Source organism: Poecilia mexicana, unplaced genomic scaffold, assembly GCF_051168715.1.
Source record: "Poecilia mexicana isolate PSO_F unplaced genomic scaffold, ASM5116871v1 scaffold_7, whole genome shotgun sequence".
NCBI lineage: Eukaryota > Metazoa > Chordata > Actinopteri > Cyprinodontiformes > Poeciliidae > Poecilia > Poecilia mexicana.
This window is the reverse complement of record NW_028263376.1, coordinates 15,400,983-15,417,420: the sequence shown is the minus strand read 5'-3', so window position 1 is coordinate 15,417,420 and position 16,438 is coordinate 15,400,983. Positions and strand designations below refer to the sequence as shown.

General features: G+C 39.5%; 2 protein-coding genes across 4 annotated transcripts; one reads left to right on the top strand and one right to left on the bottom strand.

The window, feature by feature from the left end:
* Nucleotides 1–211: 211 nt before the first annotated feature.
* Nucleotides 212–7,435, bottom strand: zbtb48 (zinc finger and BTB domain containing 48). 2 transcript variants are annotated; one of them, XM_014973557.2, is made up of 11 exons: nt 7,275–7,431; nt 5,196–5,889; nt 3,832–4,157; nt 3,654–3,759; nt 3,485–3,577; nt 3,324–3,410; nt 2,891–3,045; nt 2,669–2,805; nt 2,209–2,373; nt 2,030–2,118; nt 212–1,171 (listed from the first exon to the last, which is right to left on the bottom strand). In XM_014973557.2, the coding sequence occupies exons 2-11, from the start codon at nt 5,874–5,876 to the stop codon at nt 818–820; spliced, it is 2,193 nt and encodes a 730-aa protein (XP_014829043.2). In that variant the 5' UTR covers nt 5,877–5,889; nt 7,275–7,431; the 3' UTR covers nt 212–817. The 2 variants fall into 2 exon arrangements, with proteins under 2 accessions (XP_014829043.2, XP_087863269.1); XM_088007143.1 differs by having other exon boundaries at nt 1,071–1,171; nt 2,030–2,113; nt 7,275–7,435.
* Nucleotides 6,463–14,708, top strand: nol9 (nucleolar protein 9). 2 transcript variants are annotated; one of them, XM_088007144.1, is made up of 13 exons: nt 6,463–6,560; nt 8,906–9,422; nt 9,511–9,721; nt 10,330–10,460; nt 10,570–10,705; nt 11,153–11,249; nt 11,366–11,463; nt 12,859–13,026; nt 13,107–13,359; nt 13,430–13,544; nt 13,749–13,923; nt 14,040–14,173; nt 14,262–14,708. In XM_088007144.1, exons 2-13 carry the CDS (start codon nt 8,961–8,963, stop codon nt 14,379–14,381), a joined length of 2,100 nt encoding a protein of 699 aa, XP_087863270.1. In that variant the 5' UTR covers nt 6,463–6,560; nt 8,906–8,960; the 3' UTR covers nt 14,382–14,708. The 2 variants fall into 2 exon arrangements, with proteins under 2 accessions (XP_087863270.1, XP_014829040.1); XM_014973554.2 differs by lacking the exon at nt 6,463–6,560 and adding an exon at nt 7,448–7,906.
* The last annotated feature ends 1,730 nt before the right edge of the window (nt 14,709–16,438 follow it).

Sequence of the window (16,438 nt, the reverse complement as noted above, 5' to 3'; positions counted from 1 at the left end):
TGTGTGTGTGTGTTTTTATTACTCGTAAAATACTAATTTACATTAAGATAAATATCTGTTCTGTTCTCTTGGGTTTTAACGGACCAGTTGGGTTTATACTGAGAATTTCTCACATGTAGATTATTTACTCTTCGGGTGGCCTACGGCCTACTAAGGAAGTTCGTTGTGGATTTTTATGGGGCATCAGAGTAAAGGGAGCTGAACACAAACGCACACCACACTTTTAATTTTATTTTGAAAAAAAAAAAGACCATAAATCATCTTCCTTCCCCATCACAATTGTTTCACTTTGGATTGATATCACACAAAAACATTGAAATTGAATCAATACAATTAAAGAAGTTATATGTATTTTCCTTTAGATGGAAAACACTTGTTCATAAGCAAAAAACATCTTGAAGATTTTATCGAATAGTTAAATACTAAAACCGAGTGAGTAAGAGAAAAACCACCTGCCTTGCTGTTATGATGATCTCTGGGGTTTTATTATTAGAAAAGTCATTTTCACAGAAGTCCATGATACATTTAAACTATATTACATTTTTTCTCTTATGTGGAATTTAATTGTTTTAATGTAAATAACACTTGAAGACATGTCTGCTCAGCGGTACATCCATGATGATTTACATCCATTGTAACTGAAGTCATGATGCTTAAGGCTGAAAATATTGTAGGCTTGGCCAACAACCTGGTTATGCATGCAGTTCTTTGATTTTACTGAACAGATTCTGGTTTAAGGCTCATATCCCCTTTCATTATATTTTTCATGGCATTTAAACCTTTCCAACACTCAGTCTGGCTGAGTATGTTAGCAGAGCTATTCCTCCATGTCCACTGTGGACTCAAACGTGTCGCTGACTAGCTGAGTTTGGTGCAGCTCAGTGAAAGTCTCCCCCGTCTCACTGCGCTCCCTCTCCTCATTAGATGTCGCCTCCTCCATCACGGCGTCCTGAGAGTTTCCGACGCCTGGAGACGAGTCGTCGTTGGCGGCTTGCTGGCTGGCGGCCGGCTCTGGGCTGCACTTGGCGACCTGAGCCTTGGTAGATTGAGTGGCTTCACTCTCATCAGGATTTTCGTCGACTTCCTGCACGATGAGGTTTCTCAGCTTCCTCTGCCTGGGATTGTAGTTCTCTGTGCGTTTGTGGATCTGAACGTGTCGTCGTAGATGTGCCTGCAGGATGGGAGATGTTGAACAATTGGTTCAGGTGAACTTTATTGTGTTGAAAAACCAGGCCGGAAGTAAGGTGTTTCTTTATCTGGAGGTAAAGGAGTGTTTTCTGGCTTCAGAGCCTGCCAGGCATTTCCAATATTGATTTTTCCTCTCAAATCTTTATTTAGACCCTCGTTAAGTATTTAAAATCCACATTCAGTGTGAAGTTTTGATTTTTACATCGCAGAGAAGAGATTTTGATAAATCTTTTGCTAAAGTTAGATGTCTGATCAGTAAATAATAATCTGAATGTTTACAAGTAGTTGACTACAGGTTAATAATTCATTCTATTATTGACTATCATTCGATTTTCAGGTTTGTTATTTTGAGAAGAAATTTATTTTTTGAGTGTAGATCTCATTTTAATTCTGTTAAAATTTTCTATGTTAAAATATCAGACTTTTTCAGACTCAACTTTGCAGTCATTCATATTCATTGTAAGGAAAGAAGGAAAGAAGGAAAGAAGAAGGAAAGAAAGAACACAAGGAAGGGAGGAAACAATTAAATAAACAAGAAAGGAAAAAAAGAAGGAAAAATAAATCATTTGATGTTGCTAATGGAAGAAAATCTGGAAATAAAACTATTTTTCCACATTTAGTGCAGACTGTACATAACTGTAAAGTTATTGAATGCTACATTAGTTTTTATTCTCAACTAAACAACTAAGAAAACATTTCCTCTAAATATGTTCTGTTAATCCATTTCTCTCCTCCACAGCTCACCACTGTAGTTTTCTTTACTTTTAAATGTAAACCTCCCATCTGTGTTATTATGTCCACCGAACAGCCGTGTCTCTCTGAGTTTAATCTACAAGCCGACCTGTCGGGTGAACTTGTAGCCGCAGTCGGTGCACTCAAACTTCCTCATGCCTCTGTGGCGCTGCAGGTGAACACGTAGCTGCTCCTGCGCTGAAATAGAGTGAGAGGAAAGACAACAGTTGCCACTTTTTTTAATGATACTCATTTCATGAATAAGATTGATGAGGATGTGTGCTCTACCTTTGAATGTTTTGTTACACATGTAACAGCAGTGCGGCCGGCCCTCCTCATGCTTGCTGGCCTTGTGGCGGAGCAAAGCGCCTTTCTCGGTGAAGCGCCAATCGCAGATGTCACAGCCGTAGGGTCGCTCGCCGGTGTGTGTACGGTGGTGCTTATCCAGGCTCGCTGGTGTTAAAACACACACATTATCACTCAGGCTTTACTTATGAAGAAATTTGCCAGTTTCACCATGTCTAAATTCATCTAAAGCTTTTGTTTTATGGAGCAACTGGAAGCCTTCCTAATCTTTAACTCCCTCCAAAGATTGTATCAGAGATTCACAAGTAGAACTCTGTAGATGTATCATATCTCTGAGCTAATTTCTAACTTTAAAGACAGGAAGAACAACTGCTTAGTCGTTCCTGTCACTTCTCACTGCATCTGTAGCTTTCAGTAAAGATGGCGGCTGTGCAGCCCTAACCTTGCGTCCTGAAAGTTTTCCCACAGAGGTGACACTGGTAAGGCCTCTCGCCGCTGTGCACACGGAGATGCATGTTGAGGTTGTTCTTCTGGGAGAAGGCGTGGCCACATATGTTACACACAAAGGGACGCTCGTTCCTGTGAAGCACAACAAGGACGACGATGAACGGAGAAGTTTCTCTGGTAAAAAATGGGTGGCTGGTAAAAGCTGCAGCGTTTCTACCTGTGAATGGCTTTGATGTGCATCTGCAGGCCATTTCGACTGGAAGCTCGATGGCCGCACTCCTCACACACAAATGGCTTTTCACCTCGATGCTTGGCCGCTTCGTGGACGCGCAGCTCAGTCCGAGTTAGAAAGGTTTTGGGGCACTGTGGACACTAAACACATCGTTTTATGCTGTTAGTGTGCTGCTTTTATCCCCTGGACAATTTTGTAGACAACATGCAAATGATGGTATGATTAAGAAAAGAGTTCTTAGGAAAGCTTGTAAATGCTGTTATTTAGTTAATGATGTCACTTTTAAAGCAAAGTTGTATAGTTTGGATGACAGAACCTTCATCACTCCATTCCAAGTACTCAGTTTTACCGTTCTAATCAAATACAAAGTTTACCAGTTTACTGGTTTAAGGTGACGTATCACAAGGTCTATACTCACTGCATGTGGTTTGGGATGTCCATGGACCTTCATCAGGTGCATCGTCAAGTTCTTCTTGTACATGAACTGTTCGTTACATGTTGAACACTTTAAAAAAAAGAAAGAAAACCACAGTAATATAAATCCTGCTTTATTATGCAACTTGTATACGTAAACGGCACCTTGTGTGGCATCTCTCCTGTGTGGGAGACGACATGCGCTCGCAGCTCTTCCTTCGTGTTGAAGCTCAAGGAGCATGTGGAGCAGATGTATGTCTGAAATGACAGAATCAGAAACGGTGACACAAATACGACCAGAACCGCCCTGAAAAGGCTCTCTGTGTTCACTCACTGACACTCTAGCGCAGCCTCTGCTCTCGTGCACGGACAGATTCTCCTTCCTGAAGTACCTCTTTCCACACTTAGAACAAGCAAAGGGTTTCTCCCCTGTATGCCTCCTGTGGGAAACAAAAGTAAGAGTCTATTCTCTTGACAGGACTCCCTGGAGAATAAACATATTCACTTTGTACCTGTTGTGGACTTTGAGGTAATATTTGCTTTTAAAGGATTTCAGGCAGACAGGGCACTTAGCTGAGCCTTTGTTGGAGCTCTCCTCTACGCCATCATTGCTCTTGCTGTTGTTTGTTTTACTCTGGAGTTTCCGTTTCTGCGCTGCAGATGAAGGCGGCGTTGCAGAGCCGGACTCAGCCGGAGGTAAATACTCTTCATCTGTGTCATCAACGATACCTTCGAGTTCACCCCCGTCATCATCACCTGCCTCCTCTGCCTCGGCTGCAGTTCCATCTGCTTCCTGGCCGTCACTGCCAGGATCTGTGTCGATTTTCAGCTCTACTACCTGCAATCAAATCAACAAATCAGACGCAGCTAAATATTTAGGTTCAGTAAATGCATGCATGTGATGGATATTTTTTATAGAGTTTGTGGCATTACAGATGTATTCAATGTATTTAACTGGGATATTATGTGATGCAGCAAGTGAAATGAAAGGAAATGATGCATGGTCTTCAAATTTGTTTGAAAATAAAAATGTGAATTGTGCAGCTTGGACCAGGTAAGACACTTAGGGGAAATGAGTGGAGCTAAATACTTAGCAATCCTAATAGAGAGCCTGTTAAAGGCTGCAAGAAATCGAGACCTTCAGCAGTAAGAATGACCCTAAACTATGGCTGGGCAATATGGCTTACAGATAAAATCTCCAATTTTTATGACTCTATATTCAATTTCTAATTTTAAACAGTTTTTCCTTAAAAAGTACAAATGAAAATAAATGTTAAAAATTGGCTTTTGTTTCAATCATTCCTTCTGTGAGTTGACCTGAATTCAAAATCAAAATAAATTGAAGCTATAAAACATGTTTGTCTAAAAACATGGTAGTTTCTGAGTGGGCTAACATCTCTCTCAACTATGGAAACCCAAGGATTGTATTCTTGGGGGAAAAAAATCCAGATTTTCCAAAAATGTAGTGTTCAAAAACAGAAAATTTGACTAATCTATAAAATTGTTTAATCACCAAGCCCAACCTAAACATACAGCAAGAGCAACAATGGAACCGTTTAGATCAAAGCATATTCAGGCATTGGAATGGCCAAGTCAAAGTCCAGACGTGTATCCAGTGGAGATTTACAGATCCAACCTCACTGATATAGAGCAATGTAGCAAAGAATTATGAGCAGATATTAAAGTTTCTAGATGCCCAAAACTGATAGACACATTTAAGCGCCGCAGCTGGTTCTGCTGCAAAGTTTTGACTAAAGAGGGAAGAATACAAACGGAAGGCTCACTTCAAAAATGTTTTTTGTGCAAAAAAAAAAAAAGTAACCCATGTATCCTTTTCCTTCCACTTCAGAGTCGTGTGTATGTTTATGTACTGTACCTCAGACTCAGCAGCTGGTTGATCTGATTTTACATTTTCAACAACACCTTCAGACGTCTCCTTCTCCACAGGAGTGAGAACAGCTTTGGGATCCAACGTGGGGCTGGCATCAGCGGTCACCAGCCTCTTAGGGCCCTTCACTACTCGACCAGAGCGTGTGGTGGTGGTGGCTGTGGGAGCAGCAGCAGCATCCACTAAGCTAAAACTGCCTGCAGAACTGGACTCTTCTGCCAGGACCATCAGAGAGTTCTCCTCCTTGACAGCATCTGTCTGACCTTTTTTGGGTCGACCTCTTTTCCGCTTCAACGGGACGGGGTTTCCGGAGTTTACTTGGAACTGCTGACAGAGGGCGAGGGCTTCAGGCACACATAGGCTGGTTGCTGCTTGCTGGACCTTCTGCAGGTTGTCTACTTCCAGCTTCAGCTCTCCACTGTAGACAAAGCTCAGAAGCAGCTCCAGGCCGTCGCTGGGGCAACCCTGCAGGTCAAACTCTGTGTGTTGAGTGGGGTTTGAGATGGACACTTCAAACAGATCACTGAAGCAGGCGAGGACGTTGCAGTGAGCCTGGTAAAGCACCCCATCTCCCAAGTTAAGCACAGCATCACAGAATCTCCCTGCTTCCCTCTGCTGGTTCAGGGAGGAAAGGACGCGATGAGCATGACTGGTTTCGGCACCAGGCATCCTCTCTGCTTTGCTGCAACCACAAGAGGATAAACATTTAACATGTGGTATCATCATTACTGCATAAGCAACCCAATGCTACAGTTCTTTACTTGTACTGATATAGGATGGCATTTTATAAAGCAACAATCAAATCAAGAGATTTAATCCATCAACTTGATAATTTTCTACATTAGATAATTTCTGAAACAATATTGTTTTTGTTAATCCCTAAAAACATCATTTTCCATATCATACTGTAAGTAAAACATTTGCAATGACTTGTTTGTTTCTTCACTTTTCAATTTACAATGTACACAAATGACAGGGAAATACAATTTTTGAGAATATTACACCTACAGTGCCTTGTACAAATATTCATAAGCAATGAATTTTTGCCATTTTTTCTCATTTGAAAACCTCAAACTGTAAAGTTTTCCTATTGTAATTGCATGCGATAAACCAACATAAACTACTTGTAGTTCCACTCCAGTCCTCAAGGGCCGCTGTCCTGCAGTTTTTAGATGTGTCACAGGTACAAAACACTGGAATGAAATGGCTTCATTACCTTCTCCTTGTGTAGATAAGTTCTCCAGAGCTTTGCTAATGACCTAATTATTCTATTCAGGTGTGGTGCAGCAGAGGCACATCTAAAAGTTGCAGGGCAGTGGACCCCCAGGACTGGAGTTTGTCACCTTGCTATAGGTGAATTTTGCTTTACAAATCTAATTTTATTGTACATGCAGGTCAAAAGGTTCCAATACTGGTCTGTCTGACTAGAGAGTTTTCTTTCACATGTTTTTATTATTGCATGGCTTGTGGGAAAAGGCTCATGGTGCTTGTTATGGCTAGATTTGTGGAATGTACTACTACTATGAATTGTAATGTCGACAGATTCTCTGCAAATGCATTTAATTGTACGGTACATACAGAGTTACCATGTCTCTCTTGGATTTATTTAAATGTACTGATATAAAGAGAACTGAATACACAAACACTTTTTATATTTTTAACTATATAAATAATATAAACCATGTTTATTTTTCCTTCAACACAGTAAGTCACCACTCTGTGTTGACGTATCACATAAAATCCCAACAAAATACGTTAAAATTTGTGGTAATAATGTGAGAAAATGTGGAAAAGTTCAGGAGCCATAAACATTTTTGGGCACTGTGCTTTCTATATTGCTAATACATTTTTGAACCCACTGCATACATTTCCAAATTAATATATTTGTAAAAATGCACATTGAAAATTATTGTTGTGATTTAACATTACATATGAATTACTAATAACTAAATAGTATCCTACACGTCAAAGCACTCATATAGTCTATCAATTGGCTAGTATTCAGCAGTGGAGTAAATGGACACCCTTCCCAAACTGCGCACCTCCACGTTTATTTCTAGCACATACCTTTAAAGACGCTCCCTTAGCGCGTAACGCCTCAAACTGCGAGAACCGGACGCCTGTATCTGCAGGACGACATTTTTAGCCAGTTTTAGTCAGAAGCCTCTGTTATGCGGCATATATAATGCGGACAGCTAAACGAAACAGAAAAACGTAGCTACATTAACCTTCTTTTCTATACTCGCAGGCCCTAAATGTAAAAGGAAGAGGATGTGACGCCGTTTAACTCCGGGAAAGTTTTTTATTGCTTAGATTACATATTATAAAAATAAACCTCATCCAAAAGGCGTTCATTGCGATTCATGCTTCTATAGAGATGCTCATTTTAGCTCATGAAAACACGTAATTAATCTATTTTTTCCGTTTATCACTTTTTATTTTCAAATGAAAACACTCCTAGAAAGTTTTTGACGGCCATATTCCGACGTTAATCGCTTCGTTGCCTGACAACCAATCACAACAGCGCGTTGATGCAGTGTGGGACATTCACACACGCAAGTTAGCCAGCTAGCGGCGGCTAAATAGCAGAACTCCTGTCCCTTAGTTTATTTACGTTTATGTTTTATAAACTTTGTCTATTTAGCAGGCGTGAGAGGTGTTTTTGTCATAGGTTGGCATCGTTTTCACCGTAGTGGGTGGTAAGTTAATCTTTTTTTTTTTTTTTATCTGGAAAGCTTTAGCTTCAGGCTAATGCTACTGTGCACCGGTTGTGCTCCGTTAATGTTAGTAACTATTAATTCACAGCAAATTTAAAATATAGGATGTTTAGTGGATGCATAGCTCTTTTATTTGAGCATTTTTATGTTAAAAACTAGCTCAATTACGGTTAAGTGTGATCATCTTGCCTCCTTAAATGTTTTGCAACTTGAAGCTAGCTGAGGCTAACTTGCTCTGATAGTAAGATTTGTAACAAGGTTGACAACTTTATCATTTGCAGTAACTTCGGGCTCTTTCTGGGATCAGTTATAAAAAAATATGTTAGATAAATAAAACCAAGTCCGAATAGGAGCACTCTGAGAATAATAAATGGCACACATAGTTATGTTTAAGGTGGCTGAAAGATTCACAAACTCAACACAGATTCAGAAGCTCATGAAAACCGGTTTTAGCCGCCCGTGAACTTTGTCTATATTTTGTTTATTTTTAAAACAACTTTAGAAAGGTTGTATGATAAAAAAAAAATCATTTAAAACTGATGAAGTGTTATGGAAACTTAGATTTTGGAGTAACGTATTGCTCTCCATTTACTGTAAAGTTGTGACAGAGAATAACACGGCTTAGTTTAAAATATTCTTATTTAATATATATTTCTCCTTTTATTACCACCATAATTACCAAACATCAACTTAAATAATGATTTTAAAATCTTGAACCTTATATTCTAAATAGTCATGTGCTCAATCTGTTTGTTTGATTTTATATATAAAAAAGTAAAACAAAGATTGCTACTGTCCAGCATGGCCAACAGCAGTATGCACAATATTTTTTTTCTTGAATGCATTATAAAGAGTGAGATTTATATAAGCAGAATTGGTAATGTTGGAAAAAAAAGTGACTCACTCCAGAAGAATTAGTGCGCCAACTGTTTTTAAAATATGATTTTTCACTAAGTAGCTTCTCTATCTCTTTACTTTCAGGCTCCCTGCTTTGAATTGCCTCTGTAAAACATTACTGCATGTTTATTACAAGATCATGAAGGTGAACAAAAACATCCAGGTAAAAGGTAAACCTCAAAAATGGAAAGATGTGAGGAGCAAACGGTGCAGATCCTCCGTCAAATCCTCAGATCTTAATTCTAGTGCTGTCATGGTCAAGATGGTAAAGGAGCACCAGGCATCTACGAAGAAAAAACCCTCTGTAAAGAGGCTAAAAAATAAACCAAAAACTGTCCATGAAAAGAAGAAAAACTTTCCATCTGGATTTAAGAAACATGAGTTTCAAGCTAATGGGTGCTCAACATCTGCCTTGGATGACGAGATAGAAGACCTTCCAGACTTTACGGAGGGTTCTGAGTCGATTCATATAAATGGTATGGAAACTTCAGAAGAGTCAGAGGAAGTTCCAGGGAGCAGACTGGAGGGGGAGGCTCTTCATCACTGTGCACAAAGAGGTATCCTGCAAAACCGTGCAGTGTTGGTCATGCAGAAAAATCAGGTATGCTTCACCAAAAAAATCCCTAATTAATTTATAGGTACAATTTAAACAACTTCTGTATTTAAGCATCCTGGTGACCTTCTTGCAGACGCTGTGCTTCCGTGGGAAATGCATTGTGACCTGTTTGTACGGTCGTGTTGAAGTGATGGGATTTACTATTGATGAGGGTCAGAAGTCGTACCCCCTGTTTTCCCCGGCTTCACACTGCCCGCTCACGCTCAGAGCGCTGGGACACACTGATTACATCAGAGATGACAGAACAGAGGCTTCCAACATCCTTGAAGATTATCTTTCAGCAGGTAAACTGCAGGTCTCCTGTGAGAAGAAGCTAGCATTTAGAAAAACGAAAGATGAACCGTCAGAATTTCCAGTCTCTGGTTTGACCTCAATAAAGAATTTATTTTGTTTACTTTTTAAAACCAATTTTGATTTCTCTTCTGGAATTACAAAAGAAGAAGATATAACAATATTGTTTTGTTGTTGTTTTAAATCTATTAGTTGCAGCTTTAATAAATAATAAAAATAGCTAACTTGGAGTCTTCTTGTCTTAACAGCATCCAGATCAAACAGTATTGTTTTCAGCTCATAGTAGAACTTGTGTACGGTGCGTTCGTTGACAGAAACACAGTTGGATTCTTGAGCTTCTGACTTGTCAGTTGCTGGTCAGACTCAAAATCTGCTGATTCTTGTCAAAAGTAGATTTCCTGCTGCATCTGAAAGTGGGGATTTTCATCATGAGAATCAGCGCTGTGTTGATTTTCCTGAAACGGTTGGGCCGTTTAAAGCTGTTTCTCCCTAGGCGAGGCGGGTTTATTCATATAGCACATTTTCAGCAAGAGGAAAACTCAAAGTACCTTACATGATTATGCCCTAAGCCATTTGAACAGTTTTTTCTTCTTTTTTGCAGCATCACGGAAGAAATTGGTAAAAAAGGTAACGCCAACATCATCCATCATCCTCCTGGATCCTTTAGATACTCCTCTGACGCGCTTTCTGTCGAGCTTTACACACCTTAGTGAACTGTTCAGTCCCCCTGTGGTAAGCTAGTGGATATTTTTATTTCTTATTTTATGAGATCATGTAGACTTTTGGGCATGTTAGAAAAAGTTTGATATAACTAATGATTCTCTTTCCTGTGGATTTGTAGAGTGAACTGATGTCGACTGTTCTTGATACCCCACTGAACGGTCTGGGCGTGATTCCACTTGCCAGCAACATCGAGGGACTGAAAATATCCAGGAGCTGCAGAGATGCTCTCAGCACAGTTATCAATGCTTGCAAAGGTGAGCATCTACATGTGTTGGCTCTGTGTCTGACCTGGTCCTTTTGGACTTTCAGACACAGAACACAAATGCTCTCTGAGAAATCTGTTAAATGTTGTTGCAGCTGAAGGTTAAGTTTGTTTGAAAAACTCTTCACACTCGTTTAAAAAATATTTATCTCACCTTGGAGATGCATTTTTTTCCAGATTCCTACTTTTCTTGAGAAAATGTTGAGTTTTTGCTCAATTTTTCACTGTATTCTCTTTGTTTTGCTTTGTTTTATGCATTTTGCCTCTAACTGTATCTCTTTAGATGCAAGAACTTCACAGGTGATGAGTTAATACACACATTTAGATTTTGACTGTAAAAGTTCAAATTTTAATGTGATTATGTGTATTTATGTAATAAATAATGAATACAGAGCTTCATTATGATCATGTCTTCTTTTTATTTTGGTTTGTTGTTAAGGAGACATAGACGGTTGTGCTGTTATTCTTGTGTATGGGGTCAAGAATGTGGGCAAGTCAACATTTATCCGGATCCTCATCAATACGTTACTGAATCAGTGAGTTCACACAACTCATGCTCAACTTTTTACGTCTGATAATTTCTATTTAAAGGTTTACTGTGTTTATAACATTGAAATCAGAAGATAACTGTGTCATGTCATGTTAATTACAGTACTTCCAATGTGGACTACTTGGAAGGAGATCTTGGTCAAACAGAGTTCACCCCTCCTGGTTGTCTGTGTTTGTCGACTGTCAAAGAGCCACTTCTGGGTAAGATTTTCTTTTCTCCACTATCTCTTTTTGCTTGAATTAATTTTTGATTATTCTTTGTGTTCCTCTTTACTGATTTTCAACATTAAACAATGTAATTTAGTCATAAAAATCACCTAACTCAAGGACCAAAGGACCTAGCAACAAAGCTATTTCCAATAATGTAAATTAGAGCACTCTGGCTGTGATGCATTTGGCTTCCTAAATTCTGCTGAAGTCCAAAGTAAGAGCTTCAGTGCACAGCCAACATGCCTCCACAAAAAGTGCAGAAAATTTAAGATATGTATATTTGGAGATTTTCCGGTGTAAATGGAAGATCCAGGCTCTTTTCCTGTATCAGAACATTTTCTGGGTCCAGTCTTGAGGCAGCCATGTTGAAGCATCTTCCTCACTGTTTCGGACGTGCATATTGGATCCCGTTTTAGGCATTCATGACAAGTCTAGACCTGGGAAATGTTGCTTTGATTCTAGAATAGAACCCAGTTCTACCACTTAAACTTTGGAAAACATCCAGTTGCTTAACTCCTAAATTTACCACTGAAACCTTAGAGGACTTCTGTCACTTTTTGGGATGAATGTCTGACTTTATAATCAGAATTTTTCTTTTTTTTGTTAAATGGCTGATTTTACAGGCTGATTTTTTTTTTTTTTTTTTTTGCCTCCCCTCACGTCCCGGTGTTTTCTCTTTTTTCTATTTCCTCTGGCACCTGTCGGGCTGTGAGGCCTCAGAACAACTATCTCCCCTCTCCTACCCCCCCCTTGTGTTGTTGCGTGATGCATGGTTGTAACTGAAACTGCAATTTCATTGTCTTTGTGACGATGACAAGAAATTCTTCTGATTTTACAATTTCAGGGATTATCTTACAATAAATATGGTAAATTTACCCATTCTTCATAGAAATGTTGTCTTTTCCTCATTAGAGAATATTCAAGTTGTACCTTGTAACTAGGAGAAATTTTTATTTTATTTTATTTTTTTGGTGTTATTGTACTCTTCCATGGCCACATAATCTTTTATTTACCTCCTTTATTGACTCAGATGAATTTAAGTTTTGTTTTGTTTGTTTTGTTTTGTTTCATTAATTAATTTTTTAAATGTTTAAAAACTTGCCACACACTTGCTGCTCCTGCCGAAAACTGGAAGTTAATCAAACCCAATGAACATTTAGTCTGGCTCATTAGGACCCAGACTGTGAGGCTTTAATTTTTTTTTTTTTTGTCTTATTTGTACTTTAAAAAGTCTTACGAAAAAGCCACCAATGCAATATGTAGCCAACTGAGAAATGAAAGCCAGTACGTGTGTGAATGAAACCGTTTCCAATATGGATAAAAAATGTCTGTCCAGGGCTAATAATCAAGGAGGGACTTGTGAACTCACCTCCTGCTTCTTTCCAGGTCCTCCATTCACACACCAAGTCACCCCAGACCACATGGTCTACTACGGTCAGTCTTCATGCGAGACGGACTTAGACGGATACCTCGAGTCTCTGAAGTCCTTATGGCGCAGGCGTCCACAGAGCAGAGAAATACCCGTCATCATCAACACCATGGGCTGGGTCAAAGGTCAGTTCAGGCTCCTCACCATACTGACAACAAAACACTGTTAAGTTCTCGAGCCACATTAAAACCACGTGTGTTTGCAGGATTTGGGTTCCAACTGCTGGTGGACCTGATCCGCTTCCTGCCCGTCACTCACGTCGTCCAGCTCAGCCATGGAGTCTCCACCCAGTGTTCTTCCCTCACGCCGGACTTTCTGAGGACGGCACAGGGTTATCAGACGCACCCGACCACTCAGACCGCCCTGGACGAGTTCACGGAGAGCCACTGCCCCCCCAAAACGTACACACACCTCCACGTACAGTCAGAGTTTGAAGGCGTGGCGCGCCAAGGAACGGCGTAAGTACAATATAAATTCTACACGGAGCGACTGGGGGACATGTCAGTAACCTCTCGATGTATTTTACAGAACACACCAGAGGTCGAATGAGCACAGAGAGTTGTTGTTGCTGGGTTACCTGAGTCAGCTGCAATCTGATGACCCTGGACCAGTTAGACCACTGCACACCCTCACCCCATACCAGGTAAATTATTAGAGATGCACCAGTCCTTTAATAGCAGTGTTGATCTGTCTGATTTTGGACACATGACTTAAATTTACAATATTTTACAATGTCATAAAGATCAGATCAGTTTGTCTTGCGCATCACAATAACAATGAAAGGTTTTATTTCCTTTTTACCATTTTTGTTTGTAGATGCTAAACACAGTTGTTGACTCTCCTGCAGGTACCTAACACAGCAGTGGCTTTGGGTGTTATCCACTGTGAGGTGGCACCCTCTCACATGTTTTACGCCGTCAATGCCAGTCTGGTGGGACTCTGCTGCTTGGCAGAGAAAGTAACAAGCAAAGGAGGGCCCGTCATCCTGTCCCAGGCGACGCTTTGCCCATGTGTGGGGTTCGGTATGTTTTCTATCTTGACTTTTTACATTGGATGTCATTTGGGCCTTCTTGTTTTTGACAAATCAATAGAGATTGAAGGCTTAGGTTGTGTGTTGAATGTCTGTCATATCTTCCAGGTGTTCTTCGAGGTATTGACACGGCACGAGGTCTGTACTTCTTGCTGACTCCTGTAGATCCCTCCGTCCTCAGAAAGGTCAACTGCCTCCTCTTGGGGGCGATTTCTTTGCCTTCGTGCATCCTAACTGAACAGGTCTGCTGCCGGTTCATTCAGCGTACTTATCAAAGTAATGCATGCGTGTCTGTATTTGTTTTAACTGATGAGTGTTTCTCAATTTCAGCCCGGCTTTGAGAGCGAGATGCCATATGTGACTGCAGACTACAGCTTCGATCTGACTGGTGCAGGGAAGATACGAGTCTTCAAGGGCCTGATGAGGCCCAGTCTGATGCGAGTGAAGTGACCTGACAGAATCAGTTTATTAGCCTTTACATTTCTTGACTTGTCTTGAATCAGACTGGTCGTCGCTGAGCTGTGAATGTGCAGAACTGAAGTTGAGTTGCCCTGCAGGAGGCCTTCACTGCAATCTTTTATAGTGAACATTATCTCTGGCAAATTCAGGTGCTTGGATAACAGACTTACAGTTGTCTACTGTACCTCTGGAAAGGAGTTATAAGCTGCTGCGTATCTCATGGACACTGATGTATAACATGATACCTTCTTTTAGTTTTTCTTTGTCACATTCCTGATCTTAAAAACCTGCCACATAATAAACAAAAAATACACTTTCTGCTGAGACTTCGTCCCTATTTTTTTGGATCAGTCATCCAACTTGTTAGAAGTGATCATATTTTATAGTTAAAACCAGATATTTCTGTACAGTGTATCAAAACACATTTTCTCTGTCTCATATCAAACAGACAAAATATTTCCTATTTTAAGTCACATAGGATTCTATGGTTAGATACCAGAATGATCAAAGGTTCTTTCTTATTGATGCCACCTATTTTCCGAAATGTACCAGTCCCTCCTGCAGCACATCTGCCCCGCAACATGATGCTGCCACCTCCATATTTCACAGTTGGGGAGGTGTTTTAAGTCTTGCGAGATTTGCAAATCACTGAATTTCGACATGGGAAAATAGGAACTCCCAAGCGAGATGCAGTTATTCTCACTTCTTCCTGAAGGGGGCAGCAGATATTTTGGTTTTGTTTTGTTGCTTTTAAACTGCAGCATACGTTAACTGACTCAAACTAGGCCTCAAGGGCAGGAAAGCCTCAAGAAAAGGAGTTGAGACGCCACTCTGAAATATTAATGTAGAATAGTTCTGCATGGTCCTTTTTAGGAGGAAGCTGAGACTTTTATTTTGTTGTCTTGAAAATAACTGATGAAACAAGCACTCAGCACAGAATTGCTAATATAAGTGGACTGTTTGAACAGCCCCATCTGCCCCCTCGCTTCTCTTTGTTTACTATTCACCACTCCTTTATTGAGGATGGGCGAGCACAAATACATTTTGGAGGAGCCTTTGTTTTGGCTTTGTCAGTCTCATATTTTCCACAAAGATTTTATGCAAACCAGATTGAAAATCCAGCTGCAGGGGTGTCATTAAAAATAAATGAATAGTTATGACAAATATCCATGTGTTCAATTTCCAAAGCACAGACTGATTATTGTTTTGAGTACTCCATATTTAAAATAAGGATGATTTAAATTCTAGCAGCTATTATGTCAGGAATTACAATTTGTTATTGTGAGTCAACTGCAGATGTTATGATGGAATTAAAATTAACAAGAAAAACAGTAAAATTCTACAGACAGAGTTCCATACATTCAGTCATATTTACCCTTTTAATGATGCATTTTTGTTTTTCTGGGTTAAATTTATTTTATTTTAACAAAAATAAAGATGGTTCTAGCATTGAGAAACTGATGGACAATCCGTAGATAACAACCCCCAGCTTCTGTGGTATGATTTTAAATTATGAACTGCAATGCCCAAATATTAATCTTGTCGTTCCATCATTGCTTTGTTTTATGTTTTTTTTTGCTGACCTCCACTTACTTTTCTTCAATGTTGTCAAAAACTAAAGATAAACTACAAATAGCTAAATATACAAGTAAAAACAATAAGTTTACAGGCAAATTAAATAGGATCTAAATGAAAACATTAAAAATAAGATTATTTAAATGAAAATATGAGAAAAAAAACCCTGTAATGTGTTGATACCTTTTACAGGTAAGCAAAATATGAAACAGCTTAAATACTGATTATATTTAAACTGTTCATCTTTAATTCTATTTTTATTTTGTAAATCTGTCAAATATTTACAGTGGGATACTTGTTGGTGGATGGGATCTCTAGCCTACCTTTTATTAATGTCTTTTAAATTGGTCACTAGGATTTCCAACCAACCAGAGAGGATCGTCATCACCTGTTCACAATCTGTAGGTCATTAGGCTGCTCCAATTATCCATCCTCATAAGGCCCAAAGGGGTTTTAATTGATTTTAAATATGT

What these genes read in the sequence shown, in the direction of transcription:
- zbtb48 (XM_014973557.2), bottom strand. Translation starts at nt 5,876, where the DNA reads ATGCCTGGTGCCGAAACCAGTCATGCTCATCGCGTCCTTTCCTCCCTG. An exon ending in TACCTCAAAGTCCACAACAG is followed by an intron (nt 3,760 to 3,831) that starts GTACAAAGTGAA and finishes TGTTTCCCACAG; the next exon opens with GAGGCATACAGGGGAGAAAC. An exon ending in CAGGAGAGATGCCACACAAG is followed by an intron (nt 3,411 to 3,484) that starts GTGCCGTTTACG and finishes TTTTTTTTAAAG; the next exon opens with TGTTCAACATGTAACGAACA.
- nol9 (XM_088007144.1), top strand. Translation starts at nt 8,961, where the DNA reads ATGAAGGTGAACAAAAACATCCAGGTAAAAGGTAAACCTCAAAAATGG. An exon ending in GTGGCGCGCCAAGGAACGGC is followed by an intron (nt 13,360 to 13,429) that starts GTAAGTACAATA and finishes TGTATTTTACAG; the next exon opens with AACACACCAGAGGTCGAATG. An exon ending in ACACCCTCACCCCATACCAG is followed by an intron (nt 13,545 to 13,748) that starts GTAAATTATTAG and finishes ACTCTCCTGCAG; the next exon opens with GTACCTAACACAGCAGTGGC.